Below are 25,378 nucleotides of genomic sequence, written 5' to 3'. Positions count from 1 at the left end.
CTACTCTTATCATTGTCTCAGCTTAAAAATACCACTGAATTATCAAACTACATGTCACCTTCCTACGGTCTCTCTAGATGTTTTCACTCATGAAAAATTTTTATATGATTCTATCTGTAGGAGATATGGTGACCTTCGGCCTTATCGGATTGGTAATCAGGTTCACACATATCACACAATAACATGGCAGAAGAGCACAATACACTATTGCATTGCAGAAATTTCTAGATGGATTCACTGGTTAACTACCTGAGCAACTAATCATATAAGAGAGGATATTATATCATCTCTTGCTTCTCTGTTTCCCATTCATACTGTTGTCGGTTCCTGTAGTGGAACATTATCGACATCCCTTCGTCGTGCCCATTCATATACAAGATGTAAAATCTATAATCATAAATGCATAATAGGACTGGTACCCTGTTCACTAAATGTCATTTGAAAGAGTTTTTATTTTTATATGCTCTGGTATGCGAATCAGATCCTGGGGCATGATTTTTGTGTCAAACAATGCAGCAAAAGTCACTTGGAGAAGATCAGGGGATGTGAATGAGCTGGATGGATGTGAGTGGTATAACTTAAAGGGATGTTTTCTAGCTCAAAGATTATGTGAGTGGCACCAAAAATGCATCCATTCCCATGTCTTAAACTGCTCGGAGTGGCGGCAGGGTGCCTAAGGAGTTTGAGCAGCGCTTCCGGCCCTTTCTGCCACTTCCCGCCTCTTCCGGGGCTTAACTCATCCTTTATCAAATGCCCGCCCTTTCATCTCAGCTGCATCCACATTTTGCTAAGAAATGGGAAGCTCTTTTAAAAAGGACTTGCCTGTTTCAGGTGGGCGGCGTCATACTGCCGCTCAGCAAATGATTAGCCCCCCCACTCCGCCTCCCCCCACTGTACATATACACACCAGTAGACAATGGGCTCTTTTGCTCTTGCACCACTATCTGCGACAAAGGTTACAGCCCCCCTTCACAAAAACTCAGAACTTTTCAGACTGTCAGCAGTCTGCTAGCCGTGCGTATCCTTGTGTACATTAATACTCTGAAAGTTTGAAGTAGCCCTTCAGGTGAACTTAAGATTCATATCTGGGATATTTAGTGATTTGGCGACATCTTGTGGTAGAATAATATAAAGATGCGTCAGAAATCATCCGTGTGATTTGAATACGGAGCCTTGACCACAAATAAGAACATTTATTTGAAAATGTATTTAGAATTGTACACCGTCTTTTGTCATAAAAACTTCAAGGGCTTTTATGTTTTACCTTTAAACTTTCTGCACTTCTGTATCAGGGATTTCGCTGGTCATCCTCACCTGTTTACTGAATTGTAATGACTGAAATTCTCCTTATCTTCGACAGCTCACTGTGGCGTTGTTTCTCTTCATTGGCAGAAGAGAATAACTTAAACAATAACATAACGGAGGGTGTGTGGCAAGGGGGCCTCGCTGCTCCGTTTCTCTGTCTGACTTTCACCTCCTCCTTTATGTGTGTAAATTTACCCAGTTTATTGGGAACATCATTCTAATACTGGGCATGGAGCCCCCCCCCCCCCCCCACCCCCCACCATCTCTCAAAATGGCTGAACTTTTGGTGGGAAGTGTTGGAAACTTTCTATAAAGATTTTGGTTCATGTTCACATCATATCATACAATTTATTGCAGATTTGTAGCCTGGAAGTAGGAATTACTAGAGGAGTAAATTGTGAGTATAAAGAGATGCACATGGTCAGACTCTGACAGTAGTGATGCAAACTAGAAAAAGTCTTTTGAAACGTTTTATAACCTTTTGCAATACTTGTGTCAGAACACAGACGTCTTTATTAAAATCACAAAGTTGCTTGACCACGCTGAACAGGACTACATACCAACATACTGTCTCGAAACATTTTAGTTTGTTTGCTTCACTCAGTCTCAGATCAAGCACTGTTTCATTTCTTTGTTAATAAAATATTATAGAAGCTCAGTGCTGAAGTATTCTCCCTATATTCTCCTGTTGTGTATAGGCTATGGGGGGTCTGGGGGCTATTGGCACAAGGCAAGAAACATCCCAGGATGGGACACCAAACTATTGCAGAGCACAATCACACTCATTATGATAAGGGGAGAACATACAAACGCCACACATGTAACCCAGGCGGAGACTTGAACCTTGGTTCCAGAGGTGTGAGGCTACAGCGCTAACCACTGCACCACCACGCCACTCCTTGTCAATAGATATGCTTTTAATATAATTATCTTATAATTATTTTAACATGCATGTAAAAATTATCGCAACAATAAAATTGTACAAAATCTTAAATGTAGTTGAGTTTGTTGAGTATGTCTTTCCTAATACCACATGCATAGTTTTTCTCGCTTCTCTAAGACACTGTCTATGGCTACTAGATGTTACTGTTGGGTAATATTTTACACGTTTTGAAACATTGAAACTTTTCCTCCAATCAGTCGTCTCTGTAGCTTCCGTCGCTTAGAAGCTGCCTTTACTCCCTCCTCACCGAACAGGCCGTGGCTGTTAGATGATCCTCGATTATTGAGGAGACACAATGTCTGCCGACATGAAAACCTTCCCCACCTCATCACCCCAGTGCCACCAGCCTGAACCATTTACAAAAAGCGACGTTGGATCCATGGATTCATGCTGCTTGCACCACACTCTGAGCCTACATCTGCATGTGGTCTTCTGCTGTTATAGCCCATCCAGCCCAGGAGATGTTGGTTTCTGATTTAATGAATGTGATTGGCTGATTAGATATTTGCATGAAGGAGGAGGTGTATGGGTGTTCCTGAAAAAGTGCTGTGAGTCTATATCCTCTTTGCGTTTGGACAGATTTTCTCCCAAGGTCTAAGATTACTCAATTTCACAAAATAATGTGTATGTGCCCTACAATGAATTACCATTGTATCCAATGTGTTCTCTGATATATGTCATGTGCTCTCTTTGGATGGATGGATGGATGGATGGATGGATGGATGGATGGATGGATGGATGGATGGATGGAATGACACCTTTGCTGGAGATGAGGCTACCTTCACTACTGAGTTTACCTGTGCATTGAGTGTTCAATCATACCTGCAATATGTGTCATGATGCTTTGCTCATTCATTTCATTAAACGTCCAATTTAAAATGCCCAACTTATAATAAGAGGAAAATGAGGCCTTTAAGTAAACGTTATCTACGACCATTACAAAAAAATTTAACAAATGTTGTCCCTAATTTAGTCCACTAGAGGGCAGACTAGGGCAAGAAAACAAGAATCTTTGTTCTTGATTTTATACTGGAAAAAAAATATTATTTTAGATCCGATGATTATTTTTCCGTTTTAAATTACATTACGTGTTATAAACTTTGGAAAATTCCATATTCTTTGTATGTGAGCACTTGAGAAATCTGACCTGAATGATTAAGAATAAATAACATGCAGGTACTGCTGTCAAATGAATCATCCATCAAACTTTAATTGCACATAAGCATTTGTCCAATACAAACAAAAAGAAAATTCTCTGTAAGATATAGCATTTATGACAAGATTTACTTCTTTTTAATTTATTCTATTATGTTAATAATAAATTATGTACAATTGTCTTGATATGACAGAAGCAGGATGGAACGAGAGAAGAGGTGCGAGGACAGAGACAAATCGCATGCGTCGAGTGACAGGCCACAGTCCGGTGACGGTCAGGGGTCGTCTGGGAACTGCTGCTTGATCCACCAGATGGCTCCCTCAAGCAGAGCGGACACAACGAGTGGGACGCCGGGGAGGGAGGGGGGCGGGCCGGGAATCACCACATGTATGAGTCGTCGGATCTGGGTGGAAACAGACAGAGTCTGATCAGAAGACGATTGCGTCATGGACTCAGCAACCAACCCGCTCACTGGCGAAGTGGAGAGATACGAAACAGATCTCCTGAACATAGCGTACAGGATTGTGGAGAATGAAAATAGTTTGAGTAGAAACTTCTATCTTCTGAATTAGAATCAAGTCCTTAAGAAGTATGCACAGAAAGCTGCAACAGATGATACGATACGAAATAAAATAATTATGTCAGAGTCACAAGCCAATACTTCCATATTGCAAAATTCATTCTATGTGACAGTGAAGAAACAGGTTGCTGCTGTGTAGGTGTTCCTAATAGGGGGCTATGAGTCACTAATTCATTGCAGACATTCCAAGGGCTTGGCAAGATACTTCTGCCTCTCTGTCGAGGTCTCCTTCACGAGGTCTGACTTACATCAGACTAATGAGCGTCCAGCATGAAATGCACCTTTGTGAAAATGAGTCATCTTCAAAAAAATTACCGTGTGCCTCACCTGCGGAGATGTGTCTTAGGTTTACAGCCAGGCAGCTCAGAGAGACGTTACAAGCTGCAAGCCTGTCTAATTACTGAGTGATGTCCTGCTTCTCCACTGCACCTCCTAAAGAATCTCATATCAGCTGCCTCTTCCCACAGGTGGCATGTTCCTGGAAGTATTGCTATTCCTGGATAGTATTTAATGGGAATTTTATGGCACAATTCTGACAGAAAATATTCCGAATAAACTAAGCAGGAAGAGGATGCATCATGGAATCATGCTATAGGAGGATGGGCAGGCAGTGGCTCACTGGGCAGCTCTGCTGCTTCACACCTCTAGGATTGTGATCTCCGTGTTTGTTTGTGCCAGATGCATATGTTCTCCATGTGTTTGTGTTCCAGTTTCCTCCCGTGATCCCGTGTGTGTTTGTGTGTGTGTGTGTGTTTGTGTGTGCTGGACTGGCATCCTGTGCAGGGTGTCCCAGAAATATGGGTGGATAGAAGAGGACTGCTAGCTTCCACCTCTGACAAATGTTCTTATGATGCAGGCCTGAATCATTAAACATCACACCGAGTTTCCCTCCCAGGTCCTTTGGGCTGCTGTATACATGGTGAAATCCAGCACTGATGTGTTTAATTATGTTTCCCTCTCAGAATGTATAACTGAAGTGTCAACCGCAGGGTAGAAATCCTTATTCTTCTGGTCACTCGCTGATAAAACGCCTGAAGCCAAACACGAGCGCGGCAGACACACAGCTTACCGTGATCGCTGGCTGTGCTCTGACTCGTCTCCGAACAGCAGCTCCGCCATCACGCCCTCGGGGGTGGACCTCTTGCCGTACCTAATGAGCAAAAACAAGGCCGGCCAGACTCAGGTCACTAACGGAGGCACAGGGGACAGGGCGCCGGTCCGCTGGATGTTGTGACTGTAGCCGTGATGCTTAATGGCTTAATAAGGAGACACTTGAAGGGCTTTTTTTCATGCTTTCAAACATGTCAGAAATTCATTCGTTTCCGAAGAACCTAGACCCTAATACTATGAAGCACAGAGTTCTTCGGTGAGAAGGCAGCCACACTCTACCACATGGTTTGTTCTTAATCACACTGCGTACTCTGTGCACCGAAGAACAGACGAAGAAAAGCAGACATCCATTACACTAAAATCTCAGCCCACTGCCCTCTCCTAACCTGCAGCTGTTTATATGTGCTGTCATCAATGCACATCTTCTACATGAACTGAAACCCCATCGTATACGGATATCACTGCAGCATTTTTTTTTTTTTTTTGTATTCACTTTTCTTCAGTCGCAGTCAACAGCCCACTTATTCACCGTAATAATGCTTTTATCGTTCTGCTTTATTCATTATGAAAATGTCATTTTGCTTTAATTTGGCTCTTAACCTCTCTAAATGCTTCGGAGAGCCAAAGTCCACGGAACAGAAATGTCCTCTCCTCCTGCGAATATCGATTCCGCAATTTTAAAATGTTTGGCATAATCATACTGGGTATTCACCCCCAGCCCACCAAGTTAACCTGGCATTTTGGCGCCTGTATGACGGATTGTCCTTTTGTGTGAAAATACCAGGGTACGAGTCTCCTCTCCTCAACAGCCCAGCAGCACAGTGACAGGTACGGCCCCCTTAATGATGGACCCCGCTGTCTGTGAGTCTAATAGGGCTGCGTGCCATGTGTTCAAGCGGAATCTGTCAGATTATACACACACACACACACACACACACACAGAGGTTTGTAACTATATCTTTGTGGGGACTCTCCATTCATTCCAATGTCTCCTCAAGTTAAAAAGTAACAGGTTTTACCACACAGCTAGACACATACACACAAATTCAGACTTAGTTACATTTATGTACACTCTGCTCAAACTTAACACAGGGCAACAACTACAGAGATACACATATAGATGGATGTGTAAGGTTGCCCTTAAATATATACATGGAGATACATAATTACAGATATGTGCACAGACACAGACACACAGACACACTCGGCTTGTGGACCACAGTGGAACAATGGCCACAACGTAGGATATGATGTCACTAAATGCCTCTGATTCCCTCTTCCCCTCGAGGTACGAGCCTCCTAAGGTTTCATCTTCCTCCAGTGACAACCAGGAGGATTCGTTTCCAGAACTTTCTATCAAGATGCTGGTTAATGGAAGGTAATGTTGTTTACAGATCTCCAGCTGACGTCCTGATAGTAGCCGGGGTAAAGGGACGTACAGAGAGCCAGCAGTAATGGGATGCTTTACATGTCATAAGGAGCTGAGTGTGGGAGTGAGGGTACGTCACACAAAGGTCACATGGCAATTTGAAAAAAAAATTAGATGTGTCCATAAAGAGACAAAAAAAAACCCTGATTCGTGTTTTCTGGTGAATTACCAATGGAAATTACCTGTGAAAAATTCTTCCATATGGGTCATTTCAACTATTGACCACAGTCATGCACCACATCTAAACATCTAGGCAGGGTTGTGTCAATGCTGCTAGGGTTCAATAGTCATTATTAACTTCAACAACAGTGTTACTGTTATTTATTTTAAATTTTAAAAAGTAAGCACGTATTAACTAACTAATGCTGGCTATACAAGTAGCAAACTGATACCCCCCCCCCCCCCCAACAATTAGTGCTTAGAAGATGGATGATCTCAAGATACGATGCGAGGAAAGATCTGGCATGCTACAGAATCAAGGGGCAGCAAATGCTTGGTTTTCTTACTTCGGTGGGCATCTCCAAATGTACTGATGCATGAATAACACAAACTGTGTGGGATGCTGCGTATCTGTTAGATATCTACATTTAGTTAGGGGAGCAAATCAAAAAATGTTGTTTTGAATTCACGTTTCAGATGTATTTGCTGTTTTTTTTCTCACTTCTGAAAGAACACTCTACTGTCATTTTATATACCTCTGTGAAAAATCTATTTTATGTTGATGTACATATTTGCCTGATCAAGGTTAGGTTATCCTCTGCATAACAACACGTAGCCTCGTAGCTCAGTACGTGCATACGTTTTTACGACCGGACTTATTTTTACCGTTAAAAATTGCTTAACTGTATAATATTAATGACAGCACTAATAGTAACCCTATACTGCCATGATATCCCCTCAGTACTAGGCCTATATGACGTCTTGAGATGTTGTTTAAATGTAACTCCTTCCATATTTCTTGCTATAATACAAAGGATGATTATTTCACGGCTGCACCTCCCATCGGGCATTACGGGCATTTCCGTGATGGGGGTTTGGGACGGCAAAAACCCGAAAGTCCATGGCCGATTTTTAATCCCACTCCAGTCCTGAGGGTGACCACTGCCACGTGCCGTTTGTAAGTTCGTGGACATGTTCCAGCTGCCGGCCTACCTTCCAGTAAGTTGGTTTAAATAACGATAATGGTCCACCGAATAAAACTAATGAGCTCCTGAACAAGCACCGATCCCTGCTGTCAAACTCATTACAGTCCAATTATGAAAGGAATTGGCACTTTTTTCCATAAGTGGTTAAGGTATCTGTTTAATGGGAGGGGCTCTCACCTCTGTCTCGTAATGAGGTTGATGTAATGTCTGAGAGCAGAGTAGTATTTGGCCATTTCTTCGGGCGCCGCGTCCTCCCCAGGGTTCTCCGGCTTGGGTGGGTAGGCTTCCACGAAGGTGCCGAGACACACCAGCACGCAGAAGACGAGGGCCATGAGGACGCTCCAGGGTTTCAGGACAACAGCCATCTGTAAGGACAGCAAGGCACTGTAAGAGGCTCACCGAGCATATACTGTACCTATTTGTGTTGTCCTGTCTGTCACATACTCCAGGCTTTCCGTGATGCTCTTGCAATGCTGACTTGAGAAAGTATTTCGAAAAAGTCGCACGTCATTCTGCATATTACATTATACTCAGTTAAAAACTTGGAAGCTATTGGAAAACGTAAGCGCGCTAATATTTATTTGTTTACGCGATCGCTCCCTCACAGGAGGCGTAGATTTCACAGATGGTGTTTCTATGGGTTTAAAGAGAATTTCCTTCAGTAAATTAAGCTATAAGGCGTCCAGTGGCAACATAATGTCAGTGAAATGAGCTTTATTGATCCTTTACAACTCATATTATCATGACAACGCCTTTACTAAGTATTTTGCATTAATTATATGAACGTTAAAAGGTTTCAACTTAATAACATGCACGACAAACCGTAATAGCAATTTTCATTCCTCATTCCATTAACATTTCACCTGGGAAACACCGGCATAAATTTACCAAATGTATCTTATATACATTTATCTTTGTCTAAGACAGATTATATAGTAATTCATATTGAGTTACGAGTTATGAAATTAACTAACTATATCCTACAATATATGTCGCCGTGCAGAGCTGTCCATGGTTCTGACTGTCCTTGTGCGTGCCCTCTGCTTTGTAATAAATGAAATGAATGAAAACGAAAAATAGGTGATTATGAGATATCTAGTAAAACACGGTAGTCTGATGAGTCTAAGTCTGTTTACGCTGGTTTTTCATACTCCATGTACTGGTCTTTTAAATAAATAAACGTCGACATGCTTCTATATTGTCACTGGTTTGATATGATTACCGAATTCAAATGAAACGGCAGGAACAAAGCGCGATATACTTACTTTTGGAGGGGTTGCCGTTACAGGTGGTCGGTGAAACAGCCGGTGTTCTCTGCTGCCCCGGGATCTATTGCTTCCAAGAGGTTTGGTTTTTCAGTTGGCGAAGTCTTGGTTGTCTTTTGCTTTTGTTTTATTTACGCCTAGCATTCAAACTGCAGCCTATGTTTCTTCTGCTCAGCCCTGGAGGGCTTTTATACCTGCTGCTATCTCCAGGACACAAAAAAGGAGGGGGGTGGCCGGGGTAGAGTAGAAGTGGGCGGAATCAGCTGATGATTAATATCTTAGTAATGCTATCTTACGCTCCCATAGCACAAAACAAAAAAGCTTTTCGAACAGCAACGGCGTAAGAACCTCAAAAGAGCAGCCTGTGAAATGATAAAACACGAAATAGCTAATTTCACATTTGAAGAGTTTTTATTGTTCGGTTTATTATCCACCAGCATAAGGGAATTTGTGGGATTTACCTTTGCATGCGTTTCGTGAGCTGTCGGTATCAGTTTAGTTTTTATTCGTTAGTCGGGAACATCGATTTATTCTTCTTAGCGTACAGGGGGCCCCTATATGAGCAAATTGATTCTTCATTATAAAGGGCGAAAGTATGCCGTCTTTTCAATAAATGCTGTCTTTTCAAGGATGAATGGGTGTTCCTTTCAAGTTAACCGCACATAGACTTACATATTTAAGTATTCAATCCTGAAAATATTCTTCAGATTAAAATGTTCCGAAATGATCCCTTTTAAAAACCCATTGGAGCCTTGCGGTCTGATGATGATGAATGTTGGGCTATTCCGTTCCATGTCATCGCACCAAGTAACGTGAAATGATATCCTGCGTTTCAGCACTACATCAAAGTGTAATTATTATCACCAGTTTGACCAAATGAAATAGTTTTAAATATTGTTTGAAGATTACATGTACGAAATACCTATTATAGTTCCGCGTGGTTGAACCTTGTGTTAGTTAAGCATTCAGCATTCGTTTTATCGGCAGCTGACTGAAAATAGCCGTAGACAGAAAGATAAACCTAAATACAAGTGAACCAGAATACGACTTTTGAGTTTGAGGTGAACAAAATACCTAGAAAATTTACCGCATTTCATTAAATTGTTTACTTTTAACTAAGTGCAGTTTGAAGGGAGTACCGGTTCAGCATGGCGCAATTAGGCTGCACGTGTCAGAACCGAAATATTGAATTGGTTCATACAGCTCACACGCCCACAGTAGATGCTCTTGTGGTTTAATCAAATCAAATCGGTTAAAACTGAAGAAACATGGCAAGAAAAAAAAACTAATTTTGAATATTTTACATGTGTTAAAACTTAGTCTTTTATGGGGATCATCTAAGACCGTATTAAAACAACACAAACATTCCAGTGTTCACAAAACAGCAATTTGCTATGTTATAAGAAATATAATCCGTTTTCATTTGACCACCTTTGCACCAGACGGCATCCTATCCCAACGCTCAATAATTAGCAGTTTAAAAATCTTCCTTACACTGAATGTTATTGGGAAGCAACCGTTTGCGATTAACACATAGCGTTAACTAAACTGTAATAGCAACGTAGAGAAATATTAAATAAAACGCAAACTTCGCAATGAGAAGATTCGGACAGATCACTTGCTAGTTATTTTGCCTCACGTAATGTAAGTGGTAAGATAATTGTGCTGCTTTGTGGTATGTAGTATGTTAGTGTTAAGCACTTGGTTACCATTTTTCTCAGCTGCTCTCAAAATATCTTGATTTACATGAAATGGTAAAAAATGCCATGAGTATTTTATCGGGAGAATACAATTGTATTAAACTGACAAGTTATTTTGAAAAAGTAGTAAAAGGGAAGACACCCGCACTCAGCTCCCACCGCAGAACTTCGGAAATAAGTTTCCCTATCGATCGGCCTGCTCAGCGACACTTAATAGCTCCCTGAAGTTCAGCTGCCGTTGAGCCATATGGTGGAGGTTGCCGAACTATTCCTGTAGAATATCCAGATCATTTAAGAACAAATAAACGTGTTTCGTGACTTTCAATTGCATCAAAAATCTATATACTTATCGACTAATTTAAGACAAATGCAGGTCCTTTTTATCACTTCGGATTGTTTTGCACGTAGTCTGCAGTCGCAAAAAGAATCTACTAGGGGGCGCCAGTAATGTATTTTCTAAAGTCAGTCCCATGTCCCGAAAAACTTCAGAACCGTCAACAGGACAGCAGCCAAAAGGTTTGTTCCACTAGAGGAAAACCTGGCACATTTAAGTAAAATATGTACGTGTAACTGGAAAGTACAGCCATTTTCCGCCATTATTGACTGCAGAAAACCTTATTGCTGAAACTCCCGAAGCGCGCAGACATTCCGTTACCAATTTGTCACCTACACACGCTACGCTTAAGATTCCAAACATCCATTACAAACAACATGTGCATTTCTTTTAAAACACAATCTCTACTGAAATTCATTATTGGAAATTACCCCAAGACCTTTAAACATGAATTAAGGACACATTATATATAAGTAAGTCTGTTATCTCGATCTTAGAGGGAAGCGTTTATTGAATGTTATTTGCGATGAATGTGGCTTTGGACAAGTGCATCTGCTAAATATTAAGTAAATGGTACCGGCTTGCTCAAACTGTTGGCTTCACATTGTCAATCGCGAATGACTTCTTTTCCTATCATTGATGCAAATTAGATTAATATGACCGACAATAATGTATTTAATGGTGACAGTGTTTATTTGAGTACATTCCTGTGCAATAGTCCTTGTATAATGTCATGGGCTTTTCCTTATGCGGTTGACTTGTTTATGTAAAACATTAAACAAAAGCTGACAAAGATGCATGCGTTAACGCGTCATTCCATCTATCATGTATTGAAACGTGATTTTGTATGTCTTTCAGATCAGGAAAAAGGTGTAATTGGCAATTTGATACGTTTCACATAATTGCCGTTTGTAACCGGGTGAGCAATGATATTAAACATATTAGGCACGATATTTTAATCGGTTTACAGTTGAGATTCGCAAGCAATTTTTATGATTTATATTTCTTAAGCCATCAGAAATTAATCTTGTGAATCATATAGGGAGAGTCATTGGATATGCTATTGTGGATGATTTCATTAAGTCGGTTTGTATTAATTTCTCATTTGAGGGTGTTAAATGGAGTTAATGATACGCACATTGCGTAATTCGAACCGCGTGCAACGTCCTTGGGGGCAAATTAAGATTAGAGTTAAAATCAATATCGGTTCATTTTAACACTACCTACCACCCACTGCTGGATCAAAAAAGCAAGTCAAGAAAATAAAATAAAAAAACCTGCCCTTTCATTCTTCACGTGGATTGTGCCCATCTTCATTGGACGCTGAGTAAATAAAGAAGTCGGGGCAGAAGAGATGGGGTGATACCGCGGCGTCTTTATTATAGACGCTTCACTGAATAGAAGTTGACGTCACTTTCAAGCGCTGACAGTTAATCAAGAGGTTTTTTGGTCGTTAGCGACTGTCTAGATACTTTGGGTGACTTTTTCCTTGACACCGTTATAGCATTTTCATTTCCTTCCAATGCTGTAGGTTACTCCCATGTGTAGCGCACAGCCTGCAACAATTTTAGCTAATACTATCAGTGCTCTATGTACAATAACCGGGCAACCTGCAGTTTCTGAAAAGGAAATTAAAATAACAATATATATCCTACAAAATTTCACGGTATTCAAATTAATAAAGTTCGCATGGCAGGTGGATGTGTTCATAAGTGCTAGACATTGACATTATTATAATTTATTTTGCGAAAGGTCGTCCAGTTCTGGCGTATCCGATCACGTCAATCATGTTTTATTACTTTGTTTAGGCGTGTCTGCCGCCCACATAACCCTTTCACGTTGGATGGGGAGAGAAGTGTCCGTTCACCTATGTCACGAAAAATGAGGGAGGAGGTGCGAAGAAAATGAAAATACATAGAACATGAGGGAGGAGGTGCGAAGCTATCGTAGATTACGGTATTAAAACAGTCTGTTTTTTTATAAATAAGGAAATAACAGTGAGAGGATTCAGTGAACATGTGGGTGTCTGTGTTGCCAAGAATGCAACTGATTTCCGATGCTTGTTATAATGAGAATCTACCTAAAACATGTAATCGGCGTAATCGAATTGAAAGTATTGACTTTAGTCTGCAGAGGGGTAGTTATTGAAAGAGTTTAATCAATAGTGCAGGATACGACGGAAGGAAGTGAATGGTTTGTTTGGTATATTAAAAAAATTTCACCGTAATCTTGACTTGGTCATAACTGAGATACGGTGAGCTGGGCATCTCCAGATCATCACTGTCAACGAAACATGATCCAGAAATAGTCTAAATAAAGGCTCCAGCGAATCAGATAAAGCTCATTTCAGTTGATTGTAAACATCTCGTTAAAACTGACGGGTTGTGTCTATCAAAGAAGGCTTGAAGAACCAGCGAGCACTGAGAATGAAATGGCCTCACAAACAACCTGAAAAGCACTACATTCATGCGTAATTTATGCTTGTCTCATTTGTTTGGGTTTTAACTCCGGGCATCACATTAAACAATCTGTACAAACTTTGGACTTTCATGATGCCATAAACTATAAACTGTAATCAAATGGTACGTATGGTACATATGACCAGCCTTTAGGAGACTTTGGAAAAGGCGAAGTGATTTATTTCATTGGCCCGATCATCCATTGTCACTATAGCAAAGTTCAGTCATAATGTGTAACAGCCTGTGGCTCATGGGAGGCAAATATCAGTTTAAAAAGATACATTCATGGCATCTTCTATTGGGTGGGGCATCAGATGGTTTCACTATAATCTATTTGCCCCAACAGCCCCCACCTCCCCTTAGCTACCTCACCTCCCACTCTATGATGCGTTTTAGATTAGTCAGGTGAACCTGAATCCTGCACACCCTTAGAAAATGTGTCAGCCTCTCTTTATGTCTTCTCTCCATTGATCCACAGTCTCAGGATCCTTTTACCCAATAACCCCCCCCACCACCAACACCCCATTCATTCTGCTGGTAATAAGTATTACTCACCCTTTGGCGAGTCTCAGCCGTCGGACACTAATTGCTGTTTTGTGGACAGTTTGACTGCTGGCCTTGTGGATTTGTGTCAGGGAGGTTTTTTTTTTATTTAATTTGGCTATTGTCCTTTTCGAAAATTGCTTGACACGTTTTCTCACCGGAATCCGAGTTGAAATGTCGAATCCCGTACTGAAGCATTCTTGTTCACAGGGGGCAAGGCTCTCATTTTCTTGTCGATAAAACTGCCTAATATGGTAACTGCGATGTCGATAAATAGTTCATCCACTCTGATCTTACTGCTGGTTGCTTTTCCCTACACACATCCATCACAAATGGCCAGTGCACCACTGCATGCTGGGAAAAGCCCCTGGGCTGCTTCATAAAGACTTATTAGACTTTATTTTACAACACTGAACAGAACAAACACACAAAGGGAAAGTAGCAGTACATTTTTGGTACACGTTACTGACACTTCCATTTGCAAATTTAGTCTTAAGTAAATATTGAACCACATTTTATTACAGAATCCGGCACTGTACTACTCTTTGTAGCTTCCATTGACTAATTTAGCAAATTTGCCTTTAAATTTTGGCAGTGAGCAGTGGGGGCTTAATGGTTAGGGACGCGCACTTGTAATTGAAATATTGCAGGTTTGAATCCCCGACCAGCAAAGCACCACTGAGGTATCCTGAGCAATTTACCGCCCCCAAGCACTGTTTCCTGGGCGCTGAATTAGCTGCCCCCTGCTATGTCACAACGTCACATATGGGTTAAATGCATTTCATTGTGGTATGTCAACACTGATCACTAAATTCAAAAATTCACTGACAGATGGTACTGCTCAGTGATTTGAAACTTTTAGTTTCTTGAATCCAATAGTATACCTCCCAGATTGCAGAGTTACACAGAAAAGTGTCATTTGGTATTAGATATAATTTCTAACAATATCCTCTGTTTATAACTGCTTATCCTGTGCAGAGCTGTGTTGAGTCTGAAATCTATTTATGGAACATGACACAAGGTAGGGTACACCCTGCCCGGAAAGCCAGTCCACCACAGTAATTGTCCTATATCAATAAAAAAATAGATAAACAAGCAACATGTAAGTGATGTGTGACCTTGTGAGATATAGGACTTGCATTTATTACAGCGTTTTTGCAAGATCCATTTTGAAAGACTTTGAGCAATATAGTCGATTGCAAATGGTACAGATGAAATGGAAAAATATATATTTAGGCAAGTATGCGAAAGTGTAAAGAAAGTGAAACATCTCTGAAAGCTAAAACCTGGGTTAAGCATTCTTTTGACACTGAGGCATGGAGCTTCTCTCCTCTGTACGCAGGCCTACACAACACAGCCCGAAAGGCAGGCAGCCACTTCAATGAGCATGCGAAGTTCTGGACAACACATTCAATTCATGCCGTCACCCTGTCATTCAGAAAAAGCAGATCGTAATTCTAGTGAAATGTCATGGCTAAAGTGGAATGAAAAGTTCAGAAAGCAAAGCCAAAAATGATCTGTGTTGTTTTTCTTGTCTGACATAAAAATGCCCTGCAAATTCCACGTTATCTCACACCAATCTCTCTCACGGAGCCGATTAGAAAACGGTCGACATAGATCTTGTCATTTTAAGGAAAGAAATTAATAAAAAAAAGGACAATTCATGGGAATGGAAAAGGCAAAAAAAAATAATGGAAAACAGTTTAGATTTGATGTCCAAAGTTAGACAAGTCGACAGCAGTTCAGCAGAGAGGAAGTGTGAGTCTTCAAACATGCACTTCTGATAGTAATAAAAACAATCTCAGCAAAAGTGACATCAGAATGTATGTAATATAATTTTATTGCATAGAAAGTGACATTGCAATATATTTCAGGTAATATTAGGACCCCCCCAGCCCGCCCCCTCCCCCCCCCCCCCCCGCGTTCACATCCATTCTGAATACCACGATGGCCAGAGTTTTTAAAATGGACATTGCATGTGGGTCGTAGCACTCCGAGTCTGATCTCCACACATGAAGGACCTTCCCTCTGGGATTAATTTAACTAGTGGTGACCAATCTTTTTGAGAGCATCCATTAGTAGATGAAAAATGTTGTTCAATTTGTGTTAAATTGAAAAGAGCCGTTTGATAAACCGTCTCAAGGTTCTATTCGGCTTCCTGTGAAAACTCCAGCCGGACATATTATATCTCATGATTCAGTTGAGGAATCCTCACATCCTACTGTGAAGGAATGGGTCTGACCATTCTCACAGGCTCTGTCTCCTGCCTAGAGCCTAACGCGTTGAAGCCTATTGGTCATTTGCCAATATGGTGGTTATTAACACATATGTGAATGGGAATGCTGCATGGAAATAATGGGTGTATCTACTTGATCTTTGCCTGATCTGTTGTGTTAAACATGGGTAAAATCCCCCACGTACAATAACCCACAGCTGAGTTCAGGAAGCCTGCCAGCCTACTGTTGTTGCTTATTTCTGACAAATTTATTACACGGCACCCAGCTGGTCCTGGCTGCCAGCGCAGATTGAAAGGCTCATTAAATGGTGGCAAAGAAATCTGTTATAAAGCGAAACAGGAGGAAAGTCATCCATGTAGAATTTGCGCAAATGCCCTGGCACTGGAACTGGACGGGATGCTTCAAACCACACCTCAAGGACATCAAATGCCAGTGAATCCATTAAAGATTTATTCACCAGCGTGCTTAGTGACCCCCCCCCCACCACCACCACCACCTCTCCTTCTGTTTGCCCCGCCTTCCATTCTCCTAACGCCAGGCTGCGGTTGGGTCGAGGACGCAGCCGTGCGTCACTGGGCTTTCTACGCAGACGTGTGCTGCCAGTCGTGCAGCTATTGCCAGCAGCTACAACATCTGGGCTGTCTGGAAACGCTCGTCTTGGGCAGGGAGGGGGCACAGCTGACCCCAGCCTTGCCTGCAGCCATAGGATCCGCTGCTTCCCCCATGAAAATGCACTCCCACCGCGCTCAAGGACGCACGGGTTTTTGGGTCAGCCATTCAGACTGTTCCCATCAGCCCTTTAGGATCGGGGCTGCCCACGGTACATTGCAAACCCCCCCCCTGCCCCCGGTTCCTGCACCCTGAACAGGACCCCCATGCTTTCTCTAGCTCCCACCGTTCTCCCTGAGCACACACACTCACCCCTGCACACGCACACACGTGCACACCCCCTCCCCGTCTCCGTGACGCCTGCCTCCAGTAGCGGGAGCTGCCGCCCGGTATGGGACAAGGGAGGGGGACGCGGGGGTGACGCCACTCTGACGTCCATCCTGCCGTCAGACTGACTAACTTGCCCCCCCCTCCCCGTTCCAACACCCCCACCAAGACGAGCATCATGCAGCTCTGAATCTAGTCATCCCTCGAAGAAAGACCCCCCCCTCCCCCTAAACCTCCCCCCTCACTCCCTCAGCCTCAATGAAATATAAAAAACCAATAAGGGGAAACAACAACACACAGAAGGTTAACCCAGCCTATATGTATGAGTAAATAAGAGCGCAGCAATAATCCACAGACAGGGGTAACTGTTTGGCCAAGGCTCTGTGGCACAATCCCTCCTCAAACAAGCTCCAGCGCTAATGCATTTCTGAGAGGGAATTATGGCTCAGTACAATGACTCTGGTGTTAGCAGACGTGTGTAAAAGCCTCTTTGTTAAGTAAATATTATGGGACGCCAACAGGATAAAAAAGATATGAAATCGGGCTGGATGAGATTCTGCTGAAACTTCCGACTCATTCGCTGTGAAATCGCCCCCCCCCCCCCCCCCACCTAGAAAACTTCCCCGTGCAGCACGAAACAGACAGCGCTCCCACAGAGTGGGATTCTCACGATGTCACGCTTTACTCTGTACGACTCCGCCGCGAACACCCGTTCACGTCGACGGATTAACATTCCTCCAGTGCGCCCGCACGGCTAGCCGACAGATTTATTTATTTTCAGTTACTGTAGGACTTGGACCTCTGCCCAGAAGGAATTCGTGGAGAAGGTGTCAGATAAATACATTGCATTTTCGTGACAGGAATGCGGGGTCGCGACCCCATCCAAGGCCCGGCATGCGCAGGGGTTACGGATTCCCAGCTGCGAGGGGCGTGGCTTCCCCAGCCAGCCGGCTCTCACACAGGGCTGCTGATGCAAGCCGACAGCCTGTCACCCCCCCTCCCCCCCCGGCTATGGGCTGTGTCCGCACCTGCGGGACTGACAGGCGTCGTACCCACAGGAGCGCTGGGATGCCTCGTGCAGCCGCCGGAACCAGCCTTCGCTGGGCCGGCGGCATCCTGTCTGCATGCACCAGGTGCCCATCACCATGGAAACCTGCATTTGGAGCCTTACATACATCTCTGGGCTCGCATCCCTTAAAATCGCTTCCAGATTACAGGGCAAATGGCAGAAGCACTGGCTTAGAAGTCTCTGCATTTTCCCCATAACATCGCCCAACTGAGAATAAACCACTGAAACAATCCCATCGATTTATTCACTGTCTGTAGCTTAAAATTGTTTCTCACAAAGGGCTTTTCATAAAGTACAAACCATACAGCAGACATGTCCGGCTGACATGGTGTAAAGAGCCAGTTTCTTACTGATGCAATAGAAGCTAATAAATTGCTTCAAGGCTGCATTAGAAACTGTTTTAATTGGGTTTGAGCCCCAACCACCATGACATTTTCTATCCTGCAGGAACTGGGCTTTGATCACATCTCTGCCTCACAGCCATACCAACTGGCAGCGCGCAGCTTTTACAGGCTGTTCTGAGACCGGTCCGAATGAACGTTGGCCTTCTAGCTGGCACATCCGGCCCCAAGGAGCGAGCGTGTCGTTGGCGCTGACGCTGGCAGGGAGGTAAACACCCTGCATGGTTAAGCAGGGGCCGTCTAACCGAAGCTGTAATGTTAAAGTCCCAGTTACACTCCTCCACTCCAGCAGAGGGGAAAGGTTAGGACGACACCGGCAGTGGGCATAAGTGAGCTCAAAGTAAACCCAGACAGCAAGGAGCCGCGGCAATCAGGGGAAAAAAACAGAGAATCACCATCGCACTAATGTTACAGGAGCTGTTGCGGAAGCTGACTGCCAGCCGAAGGCCCCGCAGCATTTAGCAGCCGCTCCCGGTAGTCTGACCACCAGGACAGGGGCCCTGTGTACTGCGCTGGCCGCTAATTGCCAATCATTGTTATTTAAAACATTTTTGGGAAAAGGTTGCGGCATACAGATGTGCTTTGGTTTCCATGCCAACGGATGCTGCAGTGATTTAATTACCCCCCCCCCCCCCACACACACACACACCCCAACACTCACAAAATCATCAACTCATTTCATTATTCTGGAGTTGGTCCATCCATCTTCTATATCCACTGGAGTGATGCAGTGCTGTGGGGGTCTAGCTGCAGGCACAACCCAGGACGGGGCGCCAAACTATTACAGGCACACGCTGCTCACTATTTGGTGTCTCCAATGCAGCCAGAGAACAACCGAGGATGGGGAACCAGCCCATCGCAGGGCACACACACCATTGAATGGCACACGCACACCTACAGGCAATTTGGTAACTCGAATCAGCCTCAACATGTTTTCGGACTGTGGGGGGAAACCTAGAGGAAACCGCAGAGTGACATGGGGAGAACATCTCCGCACACATGGAGCACGGCGGAGACTCAAACGCTGGTCCCAGAGGCGTGAGGTCACTGTGCTGACCTCTTCATCGCCAGTTATTCAGATATTTTGTGTAAGATGTTTCTTTGATCTGTGGGGCACATTTTGATGGAAAACTGGTGAATGTTTTGAGGTTTTCTGCAGTCGGTGGCTGGCGCGGAAAGGAAAGCCTTGCATTGTTCCCATGAGTAATTAAAGGTAGACTGACCGGCCCCCCTTTCTCACCCTGGGACGGCTCTGCGATGCCTGTCAGCAGCTTAATGACAGGCCCCCTTTGTGAGGATCTCTGCCTGGGGTCGCTGGTGCGCTCTGCCAAAGCCAGCCATTTAACTGCAGTGGGCAGCTTTTGTTCCTCCACAAGAGTGTCATCATAAGATGCATCACGACGCCTTTCTGTCCTCCCCCGCCTTGGCCTTTACGGGGCCGCTAGCCGCTCGCTCCCAGGGGGACTCGTGTGTCGGCGCCGTCTTTTCCATAAGAAAGGGGTGCCTCCGTCCCCTTTAGCTCACCTGCCTCACACCACAATACCCGAGCACTTAATGAGGCGCTCAGGAAGCAGGCAGTGTACCGGCTGGACTCCTGAAGTCATCTTCTGCATCGGACACTGGGTGTTTACAAAATGGCTCCTGAAGACATTTAGTCCGGACAGCGTCTCGGTATCGCGTATATAACTTGCCTTACTCTGGATCCTAAATACCTTAAAATACATAAAAAATACTGCTGATTCTTACTTGGCCTTAGTGTACAGTACCTAGGCTTTCTCAGGCACTTGACTGATGTCTCATTGCGGGGGACTAACTACCCATTTTCCCCCCATGGATTATGGGATATCTTCCAGTTTACCATGCTGCTGATTGGATGAGTAGTATCAGGAAATAGATGGGTGATGCAATTACTGGGGCATCCTTTAGAGCAGGGTGGTTTAATCAGGAGGACACTTCTTTGTTTAATTATATGGGCTGAATTTGGTTGCACTTATGAGTTGAAATAGATTAATTACTTTTGAAAGCAGCAGTCGTATGAAATTTAGGGGTCTCCGCTGAAAAATTGCTTTGAAACCCAGAGTTTATTCACCATTTGTTAGTCAATAAGAACGAGCAGGTCCATGCAATAGGGGACATGCTGGTTATTGGCTGTTTACATTCTCATTTTCTTGTGAATTCATTTCCCACAGCTGGAAAATGGAGGTCCACCTTCAACGCACAGGACCATTTGTCATGGTGGATGGGAACCACAAAACAGCACCCTGCAGGCAACTTGGTGGCCCTTGTGATGAGCTTGTGTTGTGGTTGTTGAGCGAATACTTACTTACTGACAGGACGCTGCCTGTTGCAGAAGCCTAGCTGACACTCCAGTTCTGACTCTCCGAGTCATCCCAGTACCTTCAGTTGGTACAAGCCAAATCATCCTTCCATTTTCTATAATTGATTCTCCTGTTCAAGTGGGTCTGGAACCTATGCCAGAGGCTACAGGTGCAAAGTAGGGAACAACCAAGGATGGGGCACCAGCCCATCACAGGACACACTCACACACACCGATAGGCAATAAGGTAACTCCAACTAGCCTCAGCATGTTTTTAGGAAGAAACCCCACGACGACACAGGGAGAACAAACAAACGGCACACATATGGAGCCACAGCGAAGATTCAAACCCTGGTGCCCGAGGTGTGACGTAACACCACCGCACTGCCCCATATGCCAAACCATTTTGGAAATTACTCAACCATGGGCAGGGGTGCAAGAAACACAGAGGATTGGACACACACACGTACCCCCAATATTTAACTTCATTCATCCTCCAATAAATAGACCTTTGCATTCAAATGATTAAATTGTGTCCCTTCCCCAATTCAAAGGTCTTTCCTTCACCATTGACCACAGGTATAGTGGTATGCACATTTTTAATAATGTAACCCAGTAGGTTACTAGTTCAAGTCCCAGAGCTTTGCTATTGTACCTTTGAGCAAAAGTTCCTAAACAGATTTTTTTTCAGTTATGATTGGTCAGTTTGGTCAGGTAACATTCTACACTAAAATACATAATAATATTACAACAACGCTTTCTCACGTATGAGAAAGTATCAGATAAAAAATAAATTGTTGCTGCCCCACCAAAATGTCTTTTTTGACATAGATATCGAAATAGCTACATACATCAATGGAAAAGCTGTTTTCTGTCCCAGTGCTTACAGATTTAACGTGAACAGCACTCATGGGGGCAGATCTGCAGGAGGCCCTTGACGCCCGACCCAACTAAGAGAGCATTTTCTTGTGTGCCGTCCCACAATAAGAGATAGAAGGTCTGTTTAACGGGTGGAAATAAGATCTGGGGGGGGTTGGGGGCTTTCAGGTGACTCCTGCGAGACGGTGTGTCGTGGTCGGATGAGTCTATTTTGAGATGTCGCCACCCGCTGCCGCTTTCAGTGAGCGTGAGTCGTTGGTACACACTTTAACATTTTTACAGCACCTGACTCCTTCCCCTGAAGACAGGCGATTTCTTCTGATGAGGGGCAATACTGGGCCCTTTCGGGGGGAAGCTAATCCGCTGTCAGCCTTATCTTCCCGGGCCGAGGTGCCCTAATGCGCGCAGAGTGCTTTCTGAGCAGCTCAGCCTGTTTGTACTGCCTCTGACTTCTTGACCAGGCCCTGATAAGGGGGATCAGTGATACCACCGACCAGCTGGCAAGCTACTCCTGGCCCGTCACTCAAAACACGCAGCTAATATAACTGCCTATTTTTACTTCTTCGCTTCTCTACCCCTCCAGCAGTGCGTAAAATGTCTTGTTAGCGCAGACCTATTACAGTCAAACCTATTTTCAGAGATTAATTTCTGAACAGACTGATATTAATAATCCACGATGGTCTGATTTTGGTATAGCTTTATGGGATGATGGGCAATTCACATTTTAAAAAGCTGCATGCACTCAACTACTAACTTATTTATTAAAATTTTTGTCACTCTAGCTTACTGAAAGCCAAAGTTAATATAATCTTATAATTTCAACAAGTCAACTGCAGGGGAACCAGTGGCTATGTTAATCACACTTCCTGTGTATGAGGCCATGAGGAAGTAACATGTTTCTCTGCTACCAAAATCCTACATTACATACCATGAGGTAAACAAGCCCCAATGATACACAGAAGGGTTTAACACAGAAATGACATTTAATTAATATTAGTTGTACTCAGGTAAAAATGGCGACATTACAAGGATCAAAGAAGGTATTTACAAAATTTCAAAAATATTTTTATGCAAATGGTTTTAACACTGAAGACATCGGTCAGCGTGCACAAAATTGCATAGATTTCTGAGGTGGGTGGTTTATAAACAGCTTCCTGCAAGGTTGTATCTGAAGCCCACTGTTTGCAGTCATGTGTGCCTTACATCCTGAAAATTGGAGCTGAAGTAAATGATGTAACTTTCAAGAGTTTCAGCAGTGCAACTTTGCATTTCATATTTTCCTTTATCTCTCTCTTGCTACAGCATGAGGAATTTTCATAGCCCGGCGCGGCTGAGAATGCTATCACTCCATCATGCAGGGTAAGGGGTTTGCTCAGCCCACCCTCCGTATTTCAACACTACACTCCCACGAGTGAATTTCCACACCATCCTCCATTCCAGTGTCTCCTCCATGCTGACCTGGCATATGAATGACGTCATGCGATCTACTTATTCGCCTTGACTCACAGTGGGGCTGCTTATCTCTGTGGTGCCACAGCCTGTGCAGGTTTTCTCTGTAACTCGCTAGTAGCTGCAAAAATGAGAGAAGCCCAAATGAATTCAATTTGTGCCACAAAACGTCCAGTAAACGCTGGAGTGTTTTGGTTGACTGTGAAGCTGTTTGTCAGTTGGTCCGGTTGTTCCAACTTTGACGGCTGACTTTTCACCCTGTGGCTCTCTCTGCAATTAGAACGGAATTATCAGCTTACTTATCATACTGCTGTAGCATCTTCTGTCTGTTCTCAGTTCATCTAAAATGCCCAAATTGCAGAAAATACAATTCTAATATTCTTTACAGCCTTTTCCTTAAAAATATACCACTTTCTTATTGGCTGATATCATCTTCCCAGCTACATGCACTACAGACCATTTAGCATTTAGAACACTATTTATAAAACTACATATGAAACAGCGGTTCTCAGTCCTGTTCCTGGAGAACCCCCCCTGCCAGAATGTATTCATTCCAACCCACACTGCTTTCAGCCTCCCACACTCATTATTAGCCTATTAAGGACCATATAAGCCTGATTTACGTAGGGTTGGAATGAAAACATTCCTCCAGGAATATGATTGAGAACCACTGATGTAAAAAACACAGGCAGTACACAGCTGTAGATCTCCATTACAGCAATTACGCACATGCACTTCCATTTTCTGACCTCATATTGAATATCCTTAACCTTCTCTAAGGCTCGTAGTTCAATTGTGATCAGTGACTGGCTTCAACTTACAACACGGCGAAACTGACTGATGCTGCATCCAGTCTTCCCTGTTATAGACGACGTAAATAAAAATGAATTAAATACTGCTGATTTCATTCATGAACTTTGGCTTAGACATTACATTGATAAGTTGAATTAACAATTAACACTAACGACAGTTAAAAATAAACTCTCTGTGAAAAAGATATTAAACTACTTAAAACCAGTGAAGTCAGTTTAAAAAAATTTATGGAACAATTTTGAATTTACAAAGTAGGGCTGCACAAAATCACATCGTGATATCATCGCGATTATTTGGCGCATGTACAATAATCACCAAGGCTTTAGGTGATGATCATTAACATTTGTCCAGACTCTGGCTTTTTAGTGCTGTAAGGATGTTTACTTACCCCAACAATTTCGTAATTGTAATTTGTGTTTGTAATATTAATTAGGCATATTGTGACGTATGGAAGCCCCGCCCAAAAGTCGATAATCTGTATAAATTTGGCGAATCCTTTGGTTTATTAAATTCGGTTAGCGGAGCGCGCCACATGCTACTGTTTTGGTAAATCATGTATAAGCACTGAAGTGGGTGTGAATAAAGGGGCAGCCAAGCAGCCATAACATCTTTCGAAAGGGAAGGCATTGTGGATAAATAAGGTAAAAAGACGTCGGTGGTGTGGCGGTACTTTTTCGCCCGTCATCTGAAGTCCTGCTGATTATTGCTCATGTTCCATATGATCGCAATGTAATATTGTGCAGCACTAAATTAAATTTCCCATTTGATTTTAATAAATAAATTTAGGTGTCTCCTGCAATAAGTAAGACACAGAGGCATATAGAGAAATGAAACCACAGTTTACCAGCTAGCAAGACCGTAGTTCATTTCATGAGTTTTTTCTCATTAAAATGATTACGACAAAAAACACGGAACAGACATTAAGAAGGCAGAAAAGCAGTCAGCTGCACTGAGAAGAGTTAAGGTGTTTCCTGATGTGTGGAAAATGTGCTTGAATAACCTTGTTTGCGCGGTTCCTTAGATTTTAGAGGCTAAGCACTTAGCATTTCCGAGCTTGGAGCAGGCACAGCATATCCAAGCCAGGACTGTGACGGGGGCAGCCAGCACGCATGAGAGCGATTTAAGCAGCCCAGCCACTTGAGAGGGTCCCTGAGCATCTCCTCTGCTGCATTTCGAGCATCGATACAGCCTGTTGCTACCTCACAGCATGGGCCCTTTGCACATACAAACTAAAACAAGATGCTGGTTTGGAAGCAGCAAGACTTTTAGATAAATGTATAAATTGAATGTAGAGTTTTGTACGCTATG

General features: G+C 43.2%; 1 protein-coding gene across 3 annotated transcripts; it reads right to left on the bottom strand.

Annotated features, from left to right (window-relative positions):
• Positions 1–3,433: 3,433 nt before the first annotated feature.
• On the bottom strand, positions 3,434–10,461 carry LOC125743176 (peptide YY). 3 transcript variants are annotated; one of them, XM_049015897.1, is made up of 5 exons: positions 9,395–10,461; positions 8,934–9,133; positions 7,846–8,033; positions 5,054–5,134; positions 3,434–3,807 (listed from the first exon to the last, which is right to left on the bottom strand). In XM_049015897.1, the coding sequence occupies exons 3-5, from the start codon at positions 8,031–8,033 to the stop codon at positions 3,783–3,785; spliced, it is 294 nt and encodes a 97-aa protein (XP_048871854.1). In that variant the 5' UTR covers positions 8,934–9,133; positions 9,395–10,461; the 3' UTR covers positions 3,434–3,782. The 3 variants fall into 3 exon arrangements, with proteins under 3 accessions (XP_048871854.1, XP_048871853.1, XP_048871852.1); XM_049015896.1 differs by having other exon boundaries at positions 8,934–9,487; positions 9,606–10,461; XM_049015895.1 differs by having other exon boundaries at positions 8,934–9,771; positions 9,856–10,461.
• Positions 10,462–25,378: the final 14,917 nt, after the last annotated feature.

The sequence above is a fragment of the Brienomyrus brachyistius genome, chromosome 5 (assembly GCF_023856365.1).
Source record: "Brienomyrus brachyistius isolate T26 chromosome 5, BBRACH_0.4, whole genome shotgun sequence".
NCBI classification, from domain to species: Eukaryota; Metazoa; Chordata; class Actinopteri; order Osteoglossiformes; family Mormyridae; genus Brienomyrus; species Brienomyrus brachyistius.
The sequence above is the reverse complement of the archived record's forward strand: the minus strand, read 5'-3'. Positions and strand labels throughout refer to the sequence as shown.